Source organism: Gracilinanus agilis, chromosome 3 (genome assembly GCF_016433145.1).
Source record: "Gracilinanus agilis isolate LMUSP501 chromosome 3, AgileGrace, whole genome shotgun sequence".
In the NCBI taxonomy this organism is placed as follows: Eukaryota; Metazoa; Chordata; class Mammalia; order Didelphimorphia; family Didelphidae; genus Gracilinanus; species Gracilinanus agilis.
Genome location: NC_058132.1, coordinates 650461524 through 650488168, shown reverse-complemented (window position 1 = coordinate 650488168; position 26645 = coordinate 650461524). Strand labels below are relative to the sequence as shown.

Genomic DNA, 26645 nt, shown 5'->3' with positions numbered 1-26645 from the left:
TGCTGATTTTGTCTCCTCTGCTGATAGCAGAACTTGGTACTTTGAACTATTTTGCCTTGGGGCTAGGTCTTCACCATGATGCAAGCTTGAAAGGGCCTCACTGTGAGGTATTGTCAGGACCTAGGTCTTCAAGGGATATGTGTGGGGTGTGGGATGCTCTGTTTTTGGTGTAGCCATGGTCCCAGGATCCCATAATCGGCCTATGCCCAAGCTCAGAACCTGGCATAGTAGGTGGAAGGGTCGTCAGCCAACACTCCTTTATGTGCAAGTTTGCTTCCTGTTCTCTCTTATCCCATGAAAGTCAACTCTCTCTCCCTACTTTTCAAATTGTATTCAGTGGGAGAGCCTCCTGACTCTGTCTTGCTGTTGGTTTTTGACTCCTGTCATTTTGAGGCACTTTTTAAAAGATTGGTTTGAAAGGATTGTCAGCGTGGTTTCAGCTTTTGTTATGTATAAGTGGAAATTTTTACCTTTTGAACTACATTCTCCAAAATTCCCTTAGTATTTCCCAGAATTCCTCTCCTCTCTTCACCATGTTGCATGGTCATGTTTGTATATAGCTCGGTAACTCCTCCCTCTCTCACTCTTTTTACCTGTGACTGTGACTTGGTTTGCAGCCTTTCTACTCTAGCTTCTTATTTGTTATTATTAATAAACTTTATACAATATAATACTTAGTTATTGTATATTAATTTTAATTTTAACAGATGCTACTAAGCCGCCATCTTGCCTCTGCTCTTCATTTGCACTTATATTTATCTATCATTAACCCAAGGTCTCTTTGTAATTAAGACAAAAATTCAGGCTTCCAGAAATATTTGAGTAGAAGATCAACAGAGGATTTTGTAGTGCCTGTTAACAAATATGTACTGGAAGGGGAAGTTGGGGAAGAACAAACTTTTTCTTGGAACTATCTCAGTTCTTGAGGAGATCAGTACACCTTCTGGGTGATACCAGCCTGAGTGTTCTGCTCTAAGATGTCTATCAGACATATGGTCTTACTCCATCGTCCCTTTCTCTTTTCACTTGTTAACTCTGAACTGCCTATTATTTCTACCTCAGCTACAAGTGATGCTACTCCTTCCTTTTGGCCCTCCAAATCTCTCTTGATTCTGAATCTCCATATCCCAGTTTTACACTGGACTTTTATATTAGAGAAGATCCACAGAAAATGAATGTTTCCTTAGTCATTCTTTGTACTCTTCCCATCAATAGTTACTCCAATTTATGCCAAGTCCTAAGTCACTACATCTAAAAATTTTTTTTTATTGATTGTTGATGGAGACTTGTTCTTGCTGCATTAAGGTATCCAGTACTTTTTAACTTTTTATAAATTGGACTGGGGTAAGTTGATTGATTGGCTCAATCAACATCCCACTCCTATATTCATCTGAGCATAGATCCTTGATGAACATATGCATATGGACAGAGAGAGAGAAAATACAAAGATAGATAAAGATATGTGAACCATTGCAGAATAGCACTTTCTCTGTGCCTTATGCTCTTAGGGAATTGTCTAAATCACAGAGAAGTTAAAAGACTTGTGAAGTCAGTATAAGTCAGAGACAGGATTTGAACCCAAGTTGTTCTAACTCCAATTCTGGCTATGTGTTCATTATGTTATGCTACCTCTCTATGTAAGTAGGCATATTATACATATACAACACATATTACATATAGTACATATTTTATGTAGAAAGTTTATAGTACATATTATGTCATATTATAGTATGTCCATTATAGAATTCATGTTATGTAGAAATATTATACATGCATGTATTATACATTTTTATAAATGTAGATATAAATAGCCATATATGCATATATAGATATATATGTATAAAACAACTGTATAAAGTGAAATAAATGAAATCCAAACCTGTCTCAAGGCCTTCGAGACATCTTTAAGGGTATAGAGATGGTCACTTTGAGATTCGTAATTAAATTGTTGAACAGCGTTGTTCAGGACTTCTTGCAAATCTTCATCATTGGCTGATATGGGTTTATAACATCCAAGGCATGGGGCATCAACTGGAATAACTTCATCATTCACTTTATTAAAAGAGAAGAAAACATAGAGGCTTGGTCCTAATGAAGTCAATAAGAAATGATCTTCAGCTTCTGACTTTCAGACACATTGGCAGAGTCATGATTACTAGTCAAGAGTCAATCAAGAAAAGAGTTAAGATGGAGGAGTAATATGTCCCACTCCTCTGTCCAGCCGACCAAAGCAAGCACTTTCTCCCTCAACTATCTCCAGTAATGGAGGGTTCACAGACAGCTTAAATTTGCCTTCTGGGCACTCAAGCTAGAAAAAAGTTTGCCAACCCTGATCTAGATAATGCACCAAACCAAGTCCCGATTAGAGAAAAAATTGAAAAATTTCAATGAGTCATTTTTCCAACCCAAGTTGGTTTAGAGAGAGAGAAAGGTTTGTGGACACGGGTTGGGATCTGGCCAGGAGCATGGCACACAAAGTATCCTAGCACCAAGGGACTGAAAGAGGACTGAGCCTAAAGGGGCTACGGCAAAAGGAACTGGGGTAGAAAGAGCTCCCACACGTTCCCAAAACGAGCGCAAGATGAAGGAATAAGTGCCAATTGGCAGATGTGTCATTCTCTACCCAGTTCTAGGTTATGGATCTAGGCAGATGCAGGATAGAATATCTGCCTCTGGTCAATAGAGAAGAGTATCAGCAATCTCTTAGAGTACAGAGTAAGAGGCCAGTTTTAAGACAAACAATAGCTATATGGCTCTGACCCCAGGAGCAGAGTAGGGACTTAATTCTAGTCTCGAGATGAGTCTGAAACCTGCAATGGAATAATCAAAGCATCATCACCATCATCATCATCAACAACAACAACAACCTTGATATTTCATGATGTCATAAAAGGAAATTGCTCATATCTCATAGAACCAGAAGCCAAAGTAGAAATTGAATTTACTAATCACCTCCTGAAAGAAATCCCAAATGAAAACTCCCAGGAAGATTATAGCCAAAATTCAGAGCTTCTAGGTCAAAGAAAAATACTGAAAGTAAATCAACAAACAAAAAATCAAGTGCTGGGAAGATATAGTCAGGATAATTCAAAGTTTATCAGTCACCATCTTAAAAGATCAGAGTGCTCAGAATATGATATTCCATAGGCAAAATATTTAGGTTTACAGACAAAAATAACTTACCCAGAAAAACTAAGTACAGCTCTGTATGGAAAATGGAATAGATTTTTAATGTAATAGGATATTTCCTGATTAAAAATTTCTGATTTTTGTAAAAAGATTAGAGTTTGTAGAAACTTTACCATAAAAACACAGGAGTCAAGAGAAGCATAAAAAGTTAAATGTACATAAGCAGTCAAGAGAAATTAAAGAAGGATAAACTGCATTTGAATATGGGGAGAAGATTCATGTATCTTCTCAGATTATCGTCATCAGGAGTCATAGAGTGAATCTAATTAGACAGAGGTCCCGAGAGTGAGTCTATTTTATTTTGATGATCTTAGAAGAATTGAAAGGGAGATAAGGAAGGATGGGGAAAATTATCTCATAATTGTGGCATGCAAATAGTAGTTTATACAACAAGAAGGTGAAGTTTATATGGAGCCAAGAGTGATGAGGTAGTGAGGAGTGGGAGATGCTTCAACTTCGTTCTCATCTGAACTCATCAAAGAAGGGAAGAATAGAGAGTGAGGGAGAGAGAATTGGGTACAGAAATATATTTCACTCAGCATGAGGGAAACATGAGAGAAAGGGGTTAAGAGAAAGTGGGGAAATAGGAGAGATATAAATTAAGGGAGGGATTAGTTGTTGGCAAAAGAAGGTCTAAAAGAGAAGACAGGAAACAATGAGAAGGAAAATTACAAGAGAATAGGATGGAAGTAAATACATTATCATAACCATAAGTAGTGTGAATGGGATCAACTGACTAATAAACTGGAAGAGGATAGTAGAATGAATTAAAATCCAGAATCCAATTATATATATATATATATATATATATATATATATATATATATATAATTATAAACCCTTACCTTCTGTCTTGGAGTCAATACTGTGTATTGGCTCCAAGGCAGAAGAGTGGTAAGGGTAGGCAATGGGGGTCAAGTGACTTGCCCAGAGTCACACAGCTGGGAAGTGTTTGAGGCCAGATTTGAACCCAGGACCTCCCGTCTCTAGGCCTGGCTCTCAATCCACTGAGCTACCCAGCTGCCCCCCCCCAATAATATATTTTTATAAGAAACATTTGCAACAGAAGGCGTACACATAAAGTTAAAGTAAGAGGTTGAAGCAGAATCTTTTATGCTTCACTTGAAGTAAAAAAGTCAAGGTAGTGATCAGGAGCTCAAGCCAAATAACAGAAAAAAATAGACATAATTAAAAGCAATAAAAATGGAAACTGCATTTTGCTGAAAGACATCATAGATCATAAATTAATATAAACACTAAAAATATTTGCAGCAAATGGCATAGCAAATAAATACTTAAAGAATAAATTTAATGAATTACAGGAAGAAATAGAGAGGAAAACTTTAATGGTGTGAGACCTTTGTTTGCCCTTCTTGGATCTAGATAAAGCTAACAAAAATTAAACAAAAAAGAAATGAAGAAACTGAAAAGAATTTCAGAAAAAGTTAGATATGATATACCTCTGGAGAATATTGAATAAAAATAGAAAGGAATATAATTATTTCTCAGTTGTGCATGGTACCTTCACAAAAATTGACCATGTATTAGTATATTAAAAAAACCTTACAAATAAATGCAGAAAAACAAAAATATTAATTTTGTCTTGGATAGACTATAATAAAACTGTCTTTAACATAGGGCTATAAGTCAAAGATTAAAAATTAATTGGAGATTAAATAATTTAATCCTAAATATTGGGAGAGTCAAAGAAAAATCACTGAAACAATCATTTTCATTAAAGATAACAAGAGCAATGAGATAACATCCTAAAATTGTGAGTCAAAATAGCACTTAGGGGAAAATTCGTTTTTCTTTAAACACTTTAATTAATAAAAGGGAAATAAATGAACAAATTTGGCATACAACTAAATAAAAACCTAAAAATTGAACAATTTTTAAAAAACCCTTTGAACACAGACAAAAAATCCTGAAAATTATAGAAGAAATTAACAAAATTGAAAAATGTTGAATAAGCAAAAGGAGAAGTTGTTTTACTGTAGTGCAGGAGAGAGAGAGAGATAAAGCCCAATAAATAAATAAACTATTAGCTACCTTGATTAAATAAAAGAAAAAAGCAAACAACCAATATTTAAAAAGGTAAATTTCTAACCAAATAAGAAGAAATAAAAATTATCAGGAATTATTCTGCCCAATTATACATCCATAAAACAGACATCCTAAATGAAATTAATAAATATTTTAAAATATAAAAACCCCAGATTAACAGAAGACTTAAATAATCTTATTAAAAAAAAAAAGAAATTGAACTCCCAAATAAAAACCACCAAGAACCAAATGGATTTATAAACAAACTCTATAAAACAGTTAAAGAACAATTCATTCCCATACAATATAAGTTATTTGAAAAAATAAGAAAAGAAAACATCTTGTCAAAGTTTTCCTATGACACAAATATAATCTTAAAGTTTAAACCAGGAAGAATCAAACTAAAGAAAGAAAACTCCATACAAATATAGCCAATGAGCATTGTTGCAAAAATTAAAACTTATATACTATGACCAGAATAGATTTATCCCAGGAATGCAAGACTGATTCATCATTTGGAAAACCTTAAATATTACTGATCATATTAATAACAGAAAGAATAAAAATCATATGATATCAATAGGTAAGAAGAAATTTTTAACAAGATACACCATCCATTCCTGTTAAAAACACTAGAAAGCAGGGGCAGCTGGTGGTTCAGTAGATAGAGAACTAGGTGGAGGGAAGTCCTGGGTTCAGATGACACTTCCTAACTGTGAAGCCCTGGACAAGTCACTTAACCCCTGTTGCCTAACCCTTACAAATGCTCTTCTGCCTAAACATCAATACAAAGTATTAGTCTAAGATGGAAGGTAAGGGTTAAAAAAAAAACAATACTAGAAAGCAAAGGAATAAATGGATCTTATCTGGAAATGATAGACGGTACATATCTAAAACCTTCAAGAGTAAGCCTTATCTATAATGTGAATAAACTAGAAGCTTTTTTAATAATGGGTAAAGTAAGGATGTCCACCATCACCATTATTTTTCAATATAGTCCTAGAAATACTGGCTATACTAAGGCAAGAAAAAGAAATAGAAAAAAATTGACATAGACAAAATACAAACAAAATCATCTTTTACAAATAATATGATGGTTTACTGAAAAAAAAACCAAGAGAATCAACTGAAAATGATTCATCTCAATTAACAACTTAACAAAGTTGCATGATGTAAAATAAGCCCTCATAAATCATAAAACACTTCTCTGTGTTATCAACAAAACTCAGCAGAAAGAGATAGAGGAATTCATTTTAAAATAGCTATAGACAGTATAAAATACTTGGAACTCTACCTGTCCATACACTCGAAAACCATATGAATACAATTACAAAATACTCTTCGCACAAATAAAGTAAAATCTAAATAAGTGGAGAGAGAGTAATTGCTCAAAGGTGGGTCAAGCCAATATAATGAAAATGGCAATAGTACCGAAATTAAGTTTCTTATTCAGTTCCTTACCAACTGAACTACCAAAGAATTAATTTATGGAACTAGGAAAAATAATGGCACAATACTTCTGGTGGAATAAAAAAAAGTCAAGACTATCAAAGCAATTAGTGAAAAAAAGTTGGAAAGAAGAGCACCTAAAAGTTCCAGATTTCAAAAAAAGCTACAAAGATGGTCCTGAATCGGTGTCTCTCCCTGTTCACAATCAATATCAAAGTTCTTTAGAGAGACTTTGAAAATGTTTTTGAATCATTTCTTTTGATTTCCAACCATGCCCACTGGCTGCACTTTCACTCATTCTTCCCAGCTCATTGGTTGAGGTGGGGAAATAAGAATATTCCTTGCTCTGCATTGCCACTCTATCACAATCATTTCAGCATTTTCTCCTCTTTTAAGGTTCACTGATTCCATATCTAGTGCCCAATCAAAATTCTGATAGTTCTTGTCTACTGACCCCACCCCAACACATATTACCCTTCTTTGCTCACTAAGTTCAATGAGCTAAATGCCTTTCAGAGTTTTCTCTTTCCCAAGTTCTGCCCTAACACTTCGAAACAAACATATACTTTGAAAATCCCTTAAACACCTCAACCTCACAGTCCATGACTCTTTCCACATGGCCTAGTACTCCAACCCATTTTGACCACATAGAGATAGTCATGCCCTTGATCTTGTCATCACCCATAAATACACCACTTCCATACTCATGAACTCTGAAATTACTTTATCTAATCACACACTACTATCATTCCAACTCTCCCTCTGCTTTATAATGACAATTTCTATTTCCCATTCACACAATTCCTCACCTCTTCAATTCTCTCCAAACCATCAACCCTGCTCCAGTTATATTCTCCTTTATACTCCATTTTTGATCTTTTGTTGAACCAGTTCAACTCTACTTTGTCTTCTGCTCTTGAGTACTTTATCCTCTAATAATATTGCCAACCTCAGTCTTGGATTGCTCTCACCATCTACTGTCTTCACTCATATGAATATATTGCTTAATGAAGCTGGAGAAAATCACCAAACTCTTCTAACTAGATCCACTAAAGATTTATGTTAAACAATCTAAACTTAATTCTCACAAAGGAGCAATTTTACACCTCTCTAGTTAACTCACTGTTCCATTCATCACAGTGACTCTTCCAAAGCTTTTTTCATTCCTCTTCAGACCTCCTATGGCTCCCTATTCCCTCATTCTCTCAGTCAAAACCTTGCCTCGAATGAGCCCATTTGCTGAGGACTCTCTCCTCCCTCCTGCCTCATCTCATGTCTCCCAGATGGCTTCTATCACTATATCATCCTCCACTCCTATGAGGTGGACCTTCTCCTTTCCTTCTCTCTACCTGTACAAATTATCCCATTTCATCCCATCTCCTCAGCTGACTGACCACTCTTTGTCATCCCCACTCCTTCACTTATCTTTAATCCCTCCCTTTCTACTGGCTACTTCCCTGATAATCTATAAACATGTCTCCCCAATCCTGAAAAAAAATCATTTGATCCATCCACTCTCACTATTTTCTCATATCTCTCCTGAATTCTGCAGCTAAACTAAAGCCATTTATAATAGCTGCATTAATCTTCTTTTCCTCTCATTTTCTTCTTAACTCTCTGCAGTCTGGCTTGCAATCTTATCATTCAACTGAAACTGCTTTCTTCAATATTACCAGTGATCTTAGGTGCCAAACCCAATGGTCTTTTCTCAATCTTCACTTTTGGGGATCTCTCTGAAGCCTTTGACAATGTACATAACTCTCTTTTCCTTTATACCCTCTTCCCTCTAGGTTTTCCTGACATGACTCTACTAGTTTTCCCCTTACCTGTCTTATCATTTCTTCTGCCTCCTTTCCTGATCTTCCATTCAGGTCACTCATGCTAGCTATAGATAGCCCCCACTGTTTTTCTCTCTTCTATAGTTAGTACTTCTTTGGCTATATTTTAATATGTTGCCTTCTTGTTGCCATATTGCCAATAATTGACCATTTCTGTGACTGGTTCCTTGACTCATTCAGTCTTTAGGCTTTAATGGTATTTTATTGAATCCAAATTTTATTGCATTGTAATAAGAAATATATACTTAATATTTCTACTTTTCTGGATTTTTGTGAGGTATTTATATTCCCTAATATATAGTCAGTATTTGTGAAAGTATCTTACACAACTGAGAAATAACTATATTCCTTTATATTTCTGGTCAATAATCTCCAAAGAACTATAATCTCTTAACTTCTCTAAAATTCCACTCTTTTCTCTAACTTATTTCCTTGTTATTCTATTGTTAACAATTATGTAGGTCTGAAGATAAAATAAGGTTCTTCATTGTTGAGTTTTGTTGTTTGTATCCTCCTGCAGCTCATTTAATTTTTCCGTTAGGCAATTGGATGCTATGCCAGTTGGTACATATGTGTTCAGTGTTAATATTAATTCATTGTCTAAGATACCTTTTGGTAAAACATAGATTCCCTTTTCATCTCTTATAATTAGGTCTATTTGGCTTTTTCATTGTCTGAAATTATGATTGCCACCTCTGTTTGGTTTTTTCACTTAACTAAAGCATAATGTTCTGTTCCAGCCCCTTACTTTAGTTTTATGTTTATTTTTCTATTTTGAGTGTTTCTCATAAAAAAATAAACAAAAAAAAACCACATAATGTTAAACTGATTTCTAATCCATTCTATTATCCTCTTCTGTTTTATGGGTGAGTTCATCCTGTTCACATTCACCCTTATCATTATTGTATATTTCCCTTCATCATAATCTCTTATACTTATTATTCTCTTTTTTACCCTGACTTCTCTTCAAGAGTATGTTTTATTTCTAACCATAGCTTTCCTTAGTCTGCCCTTCCTATACTTTCTCTTAAATCCTTTTTCTCCTACTTCCCTATTGGGTAAAATAAATTTCTGTATCTAACTGTGTTTATACATTCCTTCCTTTCTTGAATCAGTTCAGATGAGTTTGTGATCCAAGTGTTGCCCACTGCCTCCTATACTTGTTCCAATGTATAAACTTACAGTGTATTTCCTTCCAACCTATGTTCCCCTTGTTTACATGTCTCTCTCTCCTTTTCACTCAAAGTTGTTTAGCTTCTAGACCAATGATTCTTAAGTTGCTTCTCCTCAATCTATTTTCCAAGTCAGTTGTTTTTCCTATGAAATATTTAAAATTTTCTTCTATTTTTTTCAGTCTTTTGACTTTATTTTTTTTATTTCTTGATGTCCCATTGAATCAATAGATTTTTTGAGCAATTTTTAAGAAATTATTTTATTCAGTAAGTTTTTGTATCTCTTTTTTTTTTAAAACCCTTGTACTTTGGTGTATTGTCTCATAGGTGGAAGATTGGTAAGGGTAGGCAATGGGGGTCAAGTGACTTGCCCAGGGTCACACAGCTGGGAAGTGTCTGAGGCCAGATTTGAACCTAGGACCTCCCATCTCTAGGCCTGACTCTCACTCCACTGAGCTACCCAGCTGCCCCAGTTTTTGTATCTCTTATCAAGCCATTAATCCTTTTTTCATATCTTTCCTATCTAGCCATCACTTATTTTCCCTTTTTTTTCCTCTATCTCTTTTATTTCATCAAAAAAAATTTTTTGCTTAAAATCTTTTTCTATAACTCTTTTAGGAATCTTTTGAGAGTATGTCTAATCTGCATTTTTCTTTGTGGCTTTGTAGATACTTTCAAAGACATTGTCTTCTGTGTTTGTGTTTTAAGACACAGAAACTCTTTGTGGTCAGGTTCTTTTTTGTTGGCTCATTTTCTGATCTATTTCTTGACTTTGAACTTTATGTTAGTATTGGGTTCTGTTCATTTCTGGGAGAGTATTTATGGCCTGAATGTCTATCCTTATAAGTTCTTTTGCTGCTTTCATTGCTCAGTCTGAGTATCTATAAAGTTTTCAGTGTTTACAAACTGAGGTGATGCATAGAAAGGATGGTTCACTGCTCTCTTCTTTTGAGCTCCACTAGTTCCTGACCTAGGTTTGGGCCTATTAACTTCTGTGTCATTGTGTTTCAATAGATTGCTGTTGGACTCAACCTGCTGAGAGGTTCTACAGTTCCAAAAATGACTGAACTCCCCATGGGTCTTGTTTTCATGCCGTGGTTATTTCACTATAAGTTTGTGTACAGAGTTAAAGGTTGGAACTAAGTATTTTCTTTGTTGCTGGGCTTAGAACCACACAACTAAGATCCTGGAACTTAGTCCTTGTTCACTACACAAAAATGGCCCCACTTGCTTGTTCACAAGTACTCCCCTCTGCCCTGCATCTGTGACCTAATTCTGGGTAATGGTTGAAAGAGTTGCCATATGGCATCGGTATTTGCTCCTAGCACTAGTTCAAGGATCCCCTGGATATCTTTCTGTCTCAGTGCTTTCTGTCCTAGTGCTCTATCTCAGTCTCCTTTCAATCCCTGGGTATTGGAATGTTCTTTGCTGCTAACCCCAAATTAACCTTAAATTCATGCCCCAATCTGCTCCTGGTCAGTCCCAACTCCAGTGTCTGCATATCTTTCTTTCTTCCTAGATTTCCTGGGTTGAAAAATGCCTTCTTGTTGTAACATTTTGTTGACTTTCCCCATCAGAAATTGGTCTTGTTTTTGTAGAAAGGTATGTTTGGTGATCTGAGAAAACATGTTTCCTATGACTGCCAATTTGACTTCACCTGACTGAGCATTTTCACTGGCTGTTCCCCATGCCTGGAATGTTCTCCCTCATCTCCATCACCTGGATTTCCTGGCTTCCTTTGAGTCTCTGCTAAAGTCTCCCCTTCTGCAAAAAGTCTTTTCCTTTCTCTTTTAATTCTAGTGACATTCCTTAAGTGGCCATTTCAAAATTATCCTATATATAGCTGGTTTATACATATATGTTTGCATATTGTCTCCCCATTCATCTGCAAACTCCTTGAGAATAGTGAACATCTTTTCTTTTCTTTGAATCCCCAGCACTTAGTATGGTGCCTAGCACATTGGCTGTTCAGCTGTATTGCAGTTGATCAGACTCTTTATGACCCCATTTAGGATTTTCTTGGCAAGAATGCCGGGATGATTTGCCTTTTCTTTCTCCAACTTGTTTGACAAATAAATAAAACGAGGCAAATGGGATAACATGACTTGCCAAGGACCAGCAAGCTGGTAAGTGTCTGAGGCCAGATTTGAACTCAGGAAGATGAGTTTTCCTAATGCCAGATCCCACACTCTATCTATTGCACCTCCTAGCTACTCCAATGCACTCCATAATGCAGAGCAATATAAGAGTGGCATTGGCCTTGTGTGGAACATTTGCCCTAATCACATACCTGGAATGATTTCGCAATGCTGTTTAGTGATGGTGAATTCATTTTCATTCTGACTCTTCACAATGGCTGTGCATTGTCCATGGTCCTAAACATAAAGAGGGGATCAAGAATTTTTAGCCACAAATTCAGAAATCCACTTGAGAAGAACCTTCTGGCCATGGATTGAGTGATGGAATGACATGACCATATTGGACTTAAAGAAGATGACTGACAGCAATATAGCAGAAGGACTGGAACAGTGAGAGACTTGAGGCAGAAATAGTCATTAAGAGATTGTTGCAATAATTTGGGTAAGTGTTAAGGAAGATCTGAACTAAGGAGGCAGCTGAGTGAGCAGAGAGAAGGATTAACATATGAAAGATGATGGAGAATGAGAAACAAGAACTGGTAACTTGGGCAGGGGAGAGTGAGGATAATGACAAAGTTACAAAGCTTGGAGACTATAATGTCAGACAAATAGGGAATGTTTTAAGGGAAACTTAATGAGTTTAATATGGAGCATGTTGAGGTGGAGATGCCTTTGGGAAAATCAGATTGAAATGTTCAATAGACAATTAGTGAGGCAGGATTGAAGCTCAGAGAAGAAAGAAAGGCTGTAAACATAAATCTTTGAGTCATATGCATACAGATGATTATTGAATTAGGTGATTAATCTAAGGTCATACAAGTAAGTTTCATAACTAGAACTCGAACCTAGGTCCTCTGACTCCAGAGCTAGGACTTATCCTACTCCATCAAGGAGAAGTATTGAATGAAAGTGAAAATAAATAATAAATGGTGAATTTCTGAGTATGATTCTTCCCAACTCTGGAAGTAATGCCTCTTCACAGGGATACAGGCTACCTTAGGACTCCATCTGTTAGACTCTCCTCTTGCTTCTACATTGGATCTTAGTGGTTTGATGTTCTTGAAGATGATGCCAGTATAACTTAGGATCTGGCAGGGTCTACCAAGACAGCAAATACAGACCCAGGGACCTGTGGTCTTGTTAGATTCCTTATCTGTTCAAGCTTAGGTTGGCCATGTGGTGACTAATTTTTCAGGTCCAGTCACTCAAGACCTTCTATTAAGTTTGTGGAGAAAGGAATTAGAGAATCTCCAAATATTGAAAAGTAATAGAGCAAAAACATACCGAGATTGATAAAATAGGAAGCCATCAAGAAATCTAGCTAAAAAGTCTTATTTTTCTGTTTTTCTCAGAACATTGCATGTATCCCCAGCAAGAGAAAGAAGCTGGTACCCTCATTAAATCTTTTGGCAGCAGCTGCCAACTTCCTAATCTCGGAGATCAATTGTCCTGCCTTCCTCATTATCACTTATCACTTCCCCTTCGTCCCTGTCTAACGTCATGGTAGAAACCAAAAGCAATCATGCTTAATTGATTATAGAGAAAGAAAAACATTTAACTTAAAAGATATCACCAGAATGCTTTTCAAGTTTGTCCTCCTTCTGTTGGATCCTGTAAAACTAAGTGGAAGAATTTTCTTCCCTTCTCTTGCCAAAGTTGTAAATTACAAAGGGGAAATTAGGTGTATAGAGAGTAAAGCAATTTTACCTTATTTAAGGCCTCTTTGATGCCACATTCTTTCCAATTTTTGCCCATCTTGACATGGCAGTCGCCCTCTTGGATATTATAAGTTATTGTAAAGGTACTGGATTCCTATACAAAATAGTAAATGCACATTGTGTCAGACTGGAGCAAAAAGGCAAAGTTAGGAAAGCCCCTTCCCCAAACCTTCCTTAGGATGGTGCTGATATACATCTACTGTGGTTTGACCCAAATGATTAAATGATTCAATTCACAGAACATGAGACCTCTCCATCCCAATCCTCCTTGTACTCTACTTTACCTGTGCCCATATTGTTCCCTGTCAGTAGAATATAAGGTCCCTGAGGGCAGGGACCATTTCATTTCTAACTTTAGATCCCTAGCACCTAGCACAACCCCTGGCCCACAGTCACCACCTAATAAATGTTGGTTGAATTAAAATAAAAAGTGGATAGTCGGGGGCAGCTTGGTGACTCAGTGGTAATGGAAATCTGATAGGTCCACATGAGTTGTGCTTATAAGAAGTGATACCAAAAAAAGGTTTAGTTTTAAAAAAAATAGAACTGACTCATGGTTTTGCATCCAGGTATGGTCTCTCAGAACTCAGTCCTCCTAGAGAAGCTCATAACAGTCATTAATCTCTCTCCTCTGGTATCATGTTCATCCTTGTCTACTGGATTTTTTTATGAAATTAATTCAGAGAACTCTTGTTTCATTCAATTAACTAATATTGTCTAGCAGAATGGTCAGTGTATTTTTATACTAAAAGTTTAATTTCTTCAACAAAACAATTGAAATTGAATGCTGATAAATTATAATGACCAAACTTGGCCCTAAGGGAGAAATGTGAAAGGCATCTTATTTTATTCTCTCAGAAAATACTGTCTCAGGAAGGACAAGGATTATTTCTTTGTTTTTATTTCTTGGAATCCTCAACACTTGGACAATGTGTTATATATAAGTGGTATTTAGCAGGTTGTTTTGTTTTATTTGTAATCTAATTGATCTGGAGACAAAGAAGTGAGGTTCAAATATTGCCTCTGTGTGACTTTAGGGAAGTCCCCTCCCCTCTTTGGACCATAGTTTTATCATGCACCATATAGAAAGAAGTGAGGTTGAAATAGCTGCCCTCTGAGATTTATTTCAACCTTAATCTAGAAATTCTATGAAATATGGCAAGTATTTATTGGGAGAGAGAAACATGGATCTTTCATCTTAAATCTCACATTTTGCAAGGAAAGTGTTATTCCTTTGATGATTTTGTGAAAAGCAGGCTTAGTAGCTTCCCAAAGATTCATTGGTGTCTTCCATGTTTCTATCATTCCAGTTCACAGGGTGACTTTAGTCCCCTGAGGAACAAGTGCTAAGATCAGTGAATCTTCCTGTATTGAGCTCCCTCTCACTGGAAGTCTTCAAGCATAGGTTGGATGGCTGCTCTTCAGAGACACTAAAGAAAGGGATCTGAGTCAAGTATAGGTTGGAGTAGATGGCCTCTGACATTACTTCCAGTTCTGAAACTCTATGACTGTAATGGGCACTTTTGAGTATAAGATATTACAGGCAATAAAGCCAAACTCTTTCAACTTTACCCTCTATACAACTTTAAAACAAAGCCTCAAATTGAATTCTGGAGGGGAAGAGTCAACAAAAAATCAGAGTGAAAAATTCTATCCCAAGACAACATGGGAGGTTGGAAAGAGAGATCTGTGGTATGGGGGAAGGAGGCTGGCCCAGAGTCTACTGATTAAACATCAGTTGTAGTGATAGAAGTAGCAGTAACAGCTTTGGGAGCTTTCAAGCTGGAGACAGTAAAGGGACCTGGGCAACCGGTCAGAAAGAGATTAAAGGGGATCCCTGTGCTAGTACCGGACACTGAACCAGATACTATTTGGAGAATTCATCAGCTACATACCTTCTTCTGGGTAGAAGTGGAACACTTATATCCAAGAAGGAATAGAAGCAATATCACTTCCAGCCCCAAGGGTATTATGGCCATGAGGAGCAGCACTGAGTATAATCTCAAGAGATCAAGGGCCATTTTTGGATAAGAATCAGAATGCAGATGAGAACAATGATCTCATCTTTCCCCCAGATCACACCATCTTGGAAACAATAAAAACTTACAAATCCCCAGAACTAGCTCTGAAAACAACTATTTGAAAAAGTCTGAACCTTAAGGCAATGCCACCCCAAACACACACACACACACACACACACACACACACACACACACACACACACACACACACACACACACACACACAGTGAGAGAGAGACAGAGGGAGAGAGAGAGAGGCAAGAGTCCAACATTAACACAAAGTTCCAAATCAAGAAATGGGATGGAAAAATGAGCAAACAACAACAACAAAAAAGAACACAACTGTAAAAATCCATTGTGTTTGCCCAACTATATGCCAATAAATCTAACAATCTAAGTGAAATAGGTGAATGTTTACAAAAATAAACTACGAAGATAAACAAAAAAGAAAATAAAAATTCAAATACACCTATCACAGAAAATGAAATTGAACAAATCATCAAAGAATTCCCTAACAAAAAGGCTCCAGGGCCAAATAGATTTACACATGAATTCTACCAAACAATAAAAGAAAAACTAACTCCAATACTACATAAACAATTTGGAAAAATAGGAGAAGGAATCCTTCCAAACTCTTTCTATGACATGAATAAGGTACTGATACCTAAACCGGGAAGAGCTAAAACAGAGAAAGAAAACTATGAACAATTCTAACTAAGTTAATTTACCTATTCAGTGCCATATCAAACTACTCAAAAAATATTTCATAGAGCTAGAAAAAAATTATAAAAAAATTAACCTAGAAGAATAAAAGGAAAAAATATCAAAAGAATCAATGAAAAAATATGAAGGAAGGAGGCCTAACCATACTAGATTTCAAACTATACTATAAGGTGGTAATCATGAAAACAGTTTGGTACTGGCTAAGAAATAAAGTAGTGAATCAATGGAATAGGTTACGTAGTGAATTTCCATAGCAACTTAGTGTTCAATAAACCCAAAGATCCAAGCATTTGGGGAAAGAATTCACTATGTGACAAAAACTGCTGGGAAAACTAGAAAACAATACGTCAGAAACTAGGCATAGACCAACATTTCACACCATATACCTAAGAATAAAGTCAAAATGGATATTTGATCTAGAAATAAAGGGTGACACCATAAACAAATTAGGGAACACAGAAAAGCATATCTGTCAGACTTATGGATAAGGGGAAAATGTATTACCAAATAAAACATAGAGAATATTATGTAAAATGAAAGAGATAATTAAAAAGATTTTGTACAAACGAAACCAACACGATTCAGATTGGAAGGGAAACAATAAATTTTTGAAGAAATTTTATAGCAAATATCTTTGCCAAAGATCTCATTTCTCAAGTATATTGAGATTGATTTATAAGACTACAACATATTCCCTAATTTTAAAATGGTCAAAGGATATACAGGCAGTTCTCAGAGGAAGAAATTGAAACTATCCATAATCATATTAAAAAAAAGTGCTCCAAATGACTATTGATTAGAAAAATGCAAATTAAAACAACTTTGAGATACCACCTCAGGTAGGTCCAGGATAAAAAGAGGGGGGAAAAGGATAACCAGAAGAAAACAGAAATGGAAAGAAATGCAGAGATAGTAATCATAACTAATGGTGAATGAGATCAACAGGAAGCAGACAGAAGAATGGATGAGAAATAAGAATCCAATAATATGTTGTTTATAAGAAACATACTTGAAACGGAAGGACACACACACAATTAAAACAAGGGGCTGAAGCAAAATCTGTCATGTAGCAGCTGAATTAAAAAGGCAAAGGTAGCAGTCGGATTTCAGAAAAGCGAAAATAGACCTAATCAAAAGGGATAAGCAAGAAAACTACATCTTGCTAAGAGACACCATAGACACTGAAGTAACAGCAATACTAAAAACTATGCACCAAATGGAATAGCATCTAAATTCTTAAAGGAAAAATTATATGAATTGTGGAAGGAAATAGAAAGTAAAACTATACTAATGAGGGATCTCAACCTTCCCCCATGACAGCTACAAAAATATAACTATAAAATAAATAACAAAGAAGTCAAGGAGATGAATAGAACCTAAGAAAAGTTAGATATGATAGATCTCTGGAGAAAACAGTGGTAATAGAAAGGGGTAGACCTTTTTTTTACTCTGTACATGGCACCTTTAAAAAATTAATCATCTATTAGGGCATAAAAATCTCCAACCCAATGCAGAAAAGTAGAAATATTAAATGCACACTTTTCAGACCATAATGCAATAAAAATTTTTCATTTAATCAAGGGCCATGGAAGCAGAGATTAGAAGTTAATTTGAAACCAAAGAATGAAGCCCTAAAGAATGAATGGGTCAAACAGCAAGTCATAGAAACTACATTAAAGAGAATGACCACAATGAGACCACTTTCCAAAATTTGTGAGATGCAGTCAAAGCAATACTTGGGGGGAAATTTAAATCTATTAATGTGTACATCAATAAAAGAAAGAAAGAGCAGATTGATGAATTGCACAAGCAACTAAAAAATTTTAGGAAAAGAACTAATTTGGGGGCAGATAGATGGCTCAGTAGTTTGAGAGCCAGGCCTAAAGATACAAGGTCCTGAATTCAAAAGTGTCTTTAGATACTTCCTACTTGTGTGAACCTGGGCAAGTCACTTAACTGGTATTGCTTATCCCTTACTGCTCTTCTGCCTTGAAACCAATGCCCATTATTGTTTTTAAGATGAAAGGTAAGGGATTTAAAAAAAAGAAAAGGAATAATTTAAAAATATATATACACCCAAAGGGAAATCCTGGAAATCAAAGGAATGATTAATAAAATTGAATGTAAAAAATCTCATTGAACTAACAAATAAAACTGAGCTGGTTTTATGGGGAGGGGGAGAAAAACAAAATAGATAAACGACTGGTTGATTTGATTTTTTAAAAAGAAAGAAGAAAAACAATTATCATATCAAAAATGAAAAGGGTAAATGCAATACCAATGAAGATGAAATTAAAGTAATTATTAGAAGTTATTTTGTGGGGGCAGCTAGGTATCTCAGTGGATTGAGAGCCAGGCCTAGAGACGGGAGGTCCTGGGTTCAAATCTGACCTCAGCCACTTCCCAGGTGTGTGACCCTGGGCAAATCACTTGACCCCCATTTGCCTACCATTACCACTCCTCTGCCTTGGAGCCAATACACAGTATTAACTCCAAAACAGAAGGTAAGGGTTTTAAATTCAAAAATAAAATAAGTTATTTTGCCCAATCATGTGCCAGGAAAACTAACATCTAAGTGAAATGAATATTTACAAAAACATAAACTACTCAAATTAAAAGAAAAAGTAACAGACATAAATAACCTTAGAAAAAAAGAAATTGAACCCTAGCAATAGAAAAAGAAATCAAATAAGTCATTTACAGCTCCTTAAGAAAAAAATCCCACAGGACCATATAAATCTATAAGTGAATTCTCAAACATTTAAGGAATAACTAATTCTAAAACTATATAAGCTATTTGTAAAAATAGATGAAGGAGTTTCCCCAAATTCCTTTTAGGACCCAAATATGGTCATGATATTTAAACCTGGGAAAGCAAACACAGAAAAGAAAACTACAGACCAATTTTCTTAATGAATATCGATGACAAAAAAATTAAACAAAATACTAGCAAGGAGATTACAACAATGTATCCTAAATATCATATGCTATTATCAGGTGGGATTTATACCAGAATGGTTCAATATTGGGAAAATTATCAGTATAATTGGCCATGTTAATTGGAACGACAAAAGGCATATGATTAAATCAATAAATACAGGAAAAAGCATTGAGTGTAAAAAGAGGACTAGCTTGGGAAAGTAGTCTGGGATTAGATCGTGAGGAAGTTTTAGTGCCAGTCAGAGGAATTTCTTTTCTATCCTAGAGGCAGCGAGGAAAACCCTTTCAGGTGGGAAGTGCCATGGTCGGACCTGGTTTTGCAGATTATTATTTTGGTAAGAGGGGATGGAAGAGGGAAGGAATGGAAAGGAGAGAAAATGAAAGCCAGGATTCCCGGGAGGTGGTTTTGACAATAGTCCATCAAAGAGATGAGAGGGGCCTAAAGTAGACTGGTAGCCATGGGAGTGGAAAGAAAGGGATGGACGCAAGAGAAATTAGGGAGGCAGCGTCCATTAGACTTGATGGCAGCTTACCTAGGTGAACTGAGAGAGAGGAGCTGAAGACAACTCCCAGCTTCTGAACTTGGGTACTGGGAAGGGTGGTAGAAAGAAGAGTGGATTTGGGCAGCATGGTTGTGTGGAACCTAGAAAGAGTCAGAATTAAAAATCCTGACCCCTGTAGGACATTATGGTGAAATAGAATTATCCACAGGAATCCCAAACCTTGCAGACCTCCAATCTCCCAGGACTGACTTTATCTACCTTGCAGACCTCCAGTCTCCCAGGACTGACTTTATCTACCTTGCAGACCTCCAGTCTCCAGGGACTGACCTTATCTACCTTGCAGACCTTCCCCTTCTCCCCCAGGATCTCCTCCCTGCAGATATTCCCCTTATCTACAAGAATACCTTAGGACATTCCCCTTATCTACAAGATTTCCTAACCTAAGGACATTCCTCTACCCTGTTCCATTCTGACTACTACTCCATAAAAACTCTAGCCCAGGCACAGCTCAGGGTCACTCACCAACTTTAGGTGGTGTTATAATTATCTGGGAGTCTCTTGATCTATTCGAGATGGTAAATTGATGTACAGAGAGCAATAAGATGATCCTTCTCCCTTATAACAGTTGCCCAGGCAGGATCCTTCAGGTCTAAGAGGTACATCCCTTCAGGACCCACCTGGGGTTAATTGATTTGTTGATTTGGGCTCTTTAACTAGGATAAGGACTTGTATTCTGACTGCGATTTCTCCCTTCCCAAAACAAGCTTTGACACCGCTTTAAGAAGGTACTTTAAACTTTATATTAAACAAGAAGGATATGGGTAAAGGACTGTGGTATAGGAGACCCTATTCTATTGGTTACTAATGAAATCTCAACTGCTGGCAGAGGAAGAATCAATGTAGCTTCCCTTCTGGTTCAGCCTGGCCAGGACTAAACCAGAGTAGGTAAACTGCTGGGATATCTTTTACTTCTTCTTCAATAGATCTTCAGCCTTACACTTGAGTTATGTCCACCCTTTCCACCTTCTTCTTCGTCTCCTGCCCACTTCCCGGATCCCTCCCGGGCCCTGGGAAACCTAGATATCTAGATGATGAAACTCCTAATATCTAGGGGCAGGAGACACCGAGGTGGTGGTCAGGTACAGGTTGAAAACGGTATCTCAAGTACAGGAAGAGTTTGCAGAGAGATGTTGCACCCTCTCACTCCAAGACCAGGATCCCCTGATCTCCAGCCTCAGCACAGGTCAAAGACCCAGAACTTCTCCTCAGGGTTCTCAACTGCCCCCCCCCCCTGCCTTTTGCATGACTTCCCTGGGATCATTCCATCCAACTGACTTATTTGTCAATCAAAGGTGAACTTCAATCTCCCAGAGATTCAATATAACAGTGGGAGACCCTAACTCCAGCTAGACAATAAAGTCCCTTTGCATCTTGCATTGTTGACTCAAGACTCATTTATTGGGATACTTCTCCGGGCATAACAGTTGGGCTGGACATTGGTATGTTTCCTTTGAGGAGGGAGCACTGAGGCACGGGAGCAGGGAGGAACCATAGAGGGGCATTCACGGAGCACTGCGGTGGCCCCCGGTACACCATCAGAGGACAATAAGTAAGCAGAGGCCAGGATGTGGCCACAAAGGGCGCTCACTCACCGTCAGGGAGACCGTGATGATTTGGTGCAGGACAAACTGGTTGCCAGATGCCTTTTGGCTGTTGTATTCCGTCAGTGCCGCATCCACAGCTCGGAAGACGTCCTTATCCTCGCAAGAGACTTCCGTCTTCTGAGACTCTCCCGGGACATTCAGCTGACTGGTAACAAGCAGGAGGACCACAGCTAGCCTCATCTTGAGCTGCCCAACACCTCTCTGGCTCCCGAGGGAATTGTGTGACCCGGGCTGCATGTAGGGGCTATAAATCCTTCCCTCTAGCGCGCTCTTCTTTCTCTCTCCTCCTATGGGATCCTCTGGGTGTGCGTCTCTCCAGGCTCCCTCCTCCTCCTTCCTCTCCTCTTTTCTGCTGCTCTCTGTTTCTCAGTCATCACAAAGGAATAGCTTCATTGCTCTGCCATGATGGTGGCATGGCTGCATTCCTGGGGCTACACACACACACTACGGGACTCAGAGAGCATGAACACCCCCCACTGGTCCCCTCCCAGCTCCACCCTCCCCACTTTAACCAAACAGAGTTTATGTTGAAATCCTTGCGACACAGAGGTTGTTGTCCTGCCTGGGGGACCAGGCTCGGCTAACACCCCGCTGCTAAGTTACAGCTGCTTCCCAGAAAGCCATTTGGGCAGCTTTCGGGAAAATCCCCGAGGCAGGACCTCCTCTGAGCAGCCCCAGGCCGTCCACACAGGCCACTAGTGCTCTTGGAGCCAACAATGCTATCGACTCCATGTGAGGATAAATAAGACGATGGGTAGTGAGCTTTGCAAACCTTAAAACACTCTCAATGGTAGGTATTGACTATTTTTCTCCTCTCCAACATCTAAGAAATCTTTTTGTTTATGATGTAGAAAATCAGCCTCTCTAATGAGCAGATGGACACGTTGTGGGAAAGGGGCTAAAAGGGGATTTGAAGTCACATTCTCATTCCAAGGATCATGTTAAAGCTGGAAGGGACCTTGGAGAGCAGCTAGTACAAGTCCTCCATCTTTGGATTGATTCCTCCATTGATTACAAAAGAGAAAACCAAGACACCAGTGACCAGCCCAAGGTCATACAGGAAGGTTCATTGAACTCTTGCTGAAAAAGGGAAGGCTGTCCCAGGACAGAGGCCCAGCACACCAAGGCTCAGAATTTTTCACCAAGATTTCTAGGGCAGTCACTCTGCCCTGTCCACATGACCCTTCAATATACAATGTAAGAACTGGCATGGATGGCCTCAAGGGCCCATTATTGATTAAGGAGAAACCTGAGGGGGGGAGGAAGGGGGGAAATACAGTGAGCCAAAGAGAATGAAAATGTAAGGGGGCAGGTCTGGGAATATGAGACCATCAAAGCCAGAAGAGAATTTGGAGAGAAAAGAGAGAGAAAGAAAGATAAGAAGTAAAGGTCTTTGTCAATTTTAAGGTGCCAGATACAGGTAGCCATAATGATGGAAAACAAAACAAAGGTTGACCTGGGATGGCCTTAAATTGATCCCAAATCTTTTTTTTAAAACCCTTACCTTCTGTCTTGGAGTCAATACTGTATATTGGCTCCAAGGCAGAAAAGGGGTAAGGGCTAGGCAATGGGGGTTAAGTGACTTGCCCAGGGTCACACAGCTAGGAAGTGTTTGAGATCAGATTTGAACCCAGGACCTCCTGTCTCTAGGTCTAGCTCTCAATCCACTGAGCTACCCAGCTGCCCCCAGATCCCAAATCTTACAGACCAAAAGACAGTGAAACTGGGATGGACCTTCCAGTCTACCTTGCCCAGCCCTGTCATTTCAAGGAGAAGAAACAGAGGCCCAGAATGAGTATCATAGTAGCAACTAGAACTCAGATCTCTTGGATTTTAGTCATTTTGTTGGAATTTGGTCCTTCTTGAGGGCTAGAGCAACCTCTGGTGGCATAATTCAATTCAACTGGAAGCAGGGATGAAGTCTTGAGGTCCTGCCAGGTAAGCCCTGGCCTCTAAGCCTACCATTTCTCCCTAACTAACCCCCTCCCACCCAATCCCTCATCCCCATAAAAGAAAACCAGCCTGGGAGGGCAAAACATCAAGGAGAAGAAGGGAATGGAGGAGACAGAGGCATTCCCAGAAAGGCACAGTCTGTCAGAAGGAACGATTGATGTAACTCTCTCCCTCTCCTTGTTCCTGCCTGAAATGGCTTCTTAGGAGCTCCCTCTAGCATTTTCCCCTGCCTGGGCCCCCACCCTTTCAGCCTGCCTTCTCTTACGACCACATTGGCTCTGGGTCTCAGAAAAGAAAGAAAAAAGAGAAGATGGAAAGTACAAGCTTTGGATTGCATACAATGTCCTCAGGACTGCAGACACAGGGCAGCTACCATAAAGGAAGAGGGGCTGGCTTCTTTATTCCCACAAAGTGCCCACTCTTTCCACACACCTATCACAGAAACTCTCTGCCCCTGACTCCCAGGCTGCTAGTGCTCCCAAGGGTTACTGCTGTTCTCTAGGGCACCTGGACCCCCTAAAAAGCCCAAAGTACTATGAAGTGACCCTGAAAGCAGCACCAAAAGAAAATGCTAGAGAAACCAGCTCAGGGGCTGCACGATGGGACAGAGTTGAGCTTCTTTCCCTGCCTGCCCCAGTCCAGAACAGGCTGGCTTTGACACCCCCGTGAGAAAATAAAACAGTGAGATCCTGCTCAGCTCACCTCAGGCTTCTCCACTCTTCCATTTGAGTCATGACTTTTACTTGGCTTTAAAAGCAATCCCAGCCCACCACGACTTCTACTCATATCCTACCACCAGATCCATCTGCACACCTTTAGGTCCAGCCCCTACCCTCTGCCATAAAGAATTGCAACCACTCCCTGAGGCAAATTTCCCTTTTTTCATTCATTTTCCACTGGGGACAAATTATCCAAATTCTAGCTCTAGAGCCCTCACCTGCCCCAGAGAGAACAGCACAAGTGAAATTGGTAGGTTCTGCTTGGGACATAAAAAAGAGATCATTTGTGGTGGAATATTTCTGAATTCTGGGAAATGAGGGGAGTGTGAGCTTAGTTTGGGGAAAAGAGGAGCTATATCAACTCAATGGATTAGCTATTAACTAACTCCTTCTCAAAAAGTCTCCACCTGTTTGCTATAAGAGTTACTAATCCTACTAATTCACCACTCCCTCCTGCAGTAATAAAGCCTCATAAAGGGGGCAGCTGGGTAGCTCAGTGGATTGAGAGCCCTATAGACGGGAGGTCCCAGGTTCAAATCTGGCCTCAGACACTTCCCAGCTGTGTGACCCTGGGCAAGTCACTTGACCCCCATTGCCCACCCTTACCACTCTTCCACTTAGGAGCCAATACACAGAAGTTAAGGGTTTTAAAAAAAAGCCTCATAAATATAAAGTCTAAAAACACATCTGGAAAAACCATTATTCATTCATGGCTCACCCACTGAATTGCTGAATTTCTCCTAGAGTTGGAAAAGGGAAAGAAGGTCTGAAAAATCATTTGTAGGGCAGGGTGCTCATGTACATTTTGGACAGTGGGAGATATTTAACAGGTATGGTACAGATATACTGAAATATTCAATCACTGAAGTCAGGGGAGACCTGGGTTCAAATGTTGCCTCTGACACTAGCTATGTGACTACAAACAAATCACTAGACCTCTCTGAGCCTTGATTTTATCATCTATAAAAGTTAAAAATCCTTTATCTACCTATCTTTCTGTCTCTATTTGCCTGCCTGTCTATTTATCTAACTGTTCTACAGATGTTCCAGATTGGAAATGCTCTCTCTAAGAGGAATGACCACTTGTCAGGAATATTTTAGAGGAGATTTCTTAGTTGTCTCATCTGCAAATTGGGGATAATGATATTTATAAACATGCCTCCCAAATTGTTCTTAAAATTAAATGAATTAAAGTAGGGAGAGTGTTTTGCAAGTCTTTAAGAGTTATATAAAAGCTCACTATTATTATTATTATTACTGCTCAGGAACAGACTGGGCTATCTGACGCCTACTGTCCTTTCCTTTCCATTTATGAAGTTCTGAGATTCTATGACACCATCACTTGGTCAGGGCTATGCCAGCAGGTGTGATGGATCAATGGTCCTTGAAAGCTTTTGGAGAATTGGAGAGGAAAGACAGGGCTGGAGAGACCCTGGTATACAAGACATAAAATAAGTCCAGAATCGAGGAAACTTAATCTCGGCAGGAACCTAAAGACCTTAGAGGTGTACATGGGCATTTTAGTCAACAAAGGCAAATTTGGGAAGTGAACAGCTGATTAAGCATGGAATTTCTCTTTCAGGACCAACACATAGGAAAGAAGAACTCCTAGCCAGGGAAGAAAGTATAACTAGGAAGGATTACATTGCACCAATTTAATTTTTTAAATTTTTTTAGTTTTAAAATATTTTTCCATGGTGACCTGATTCATTTTCTCTCCGTCCCCTCTCCCCTCCCCAATCCCAAAGCCAACAAGCAATTCCACTGGGTTATACATGTATTGTCACTTGATGCTGATTTCCATATTATTCATTTTTGTAATAAAACTAATCTTTTTCAAACCAAAACCCCAAATCAGTGATAAATCATATGCTTTTCTTCTACATTTCTACTCCCACGGTTCTTTCTCTAGATGCATTGCACCAATTTTAGACAGAAGCAAGAAACATTTTTACCAACTCTACAAATTCTAATGTTGATTCTTGGCAACACTGAAGAACATATCAAAAGGAATGGTTAGTAAATATGTAATGGGGGGAAAGGATCTGATCAATGTGGCACCAATGCTGGGAGCATGCATACATGGATATTTGGTGAAGCTGCAGGTATTCTCTGACTGTTTCTGTCTTTTTACTCAGTGATGAAGAAAAGGCCATTAGGCTGACACCAGAAACAAAACAGTGGGAGATAGAGTCAAGGTGGTGGAGTAAGAAGCATTAGAGCCTAGCTCTCCAGATTATTCCTGCTCTACAACTATCTGGAAAATGCGCAAGACCAAATTCTATTGGGGAAAGTCAAGAAAACGTCCCACTGGGGGCAGCTGGGTAGCTCAGTGGATTGAGAGCCAGGTCTAGAGACAGGAGGTCCTAGGTTCAAATCTGGCCTCAGACACTTCCCATCTGTGTGACTCTGGGTAAGTCACTTGACCCCCATTGCCTACCCTTACCAATTTGGTAATTGGCCTTGGAGCCAATACTCAGTGTTGACTCCAAAATGGAAGGTAAGGGTTTAAAAAAAAGAAAGAAAAAAGAATAAGTCTGAATGAATCATTTTTCCAGCTGTGGGTGGCTAA

The 26645-nt window shown here is 38.4% G+C and overlaps 1 protein-coding gene across 1 annotated transcript in view; it reads right to left on the bottom strand.

Moving 5' to 3' along the window:
* Positions 1-21866, bottom strand: part of KNG1 (kininogen 1) — a 40462-nt gene extending 18596 nt beyond the window's left edge. The window contains exons 1-4 of the mRNA XM_044669525.1: positions 21390-21866; positions 13540-13644; positions 11985-12069; positions 1880-2052 (exon numbers count right to left, since the gene is read on the bottom strand). Coding sequence (XP_044525460.1) covers positions 1880-2052; positions 11985-12069; positions 13540-13644; positions 21390-21638 — 612 coding nt within the window. The 5' untranslated portion in view covers positions 21639-21866. The remainder of the gene's footprint in view (positions 1-1879; positions 2053-11984; positions 12070-13539; positions 13645-21389) is intronic.
* Between the last annotated feature and the right edge of the window lie 4779 nt (positions 21867-26645).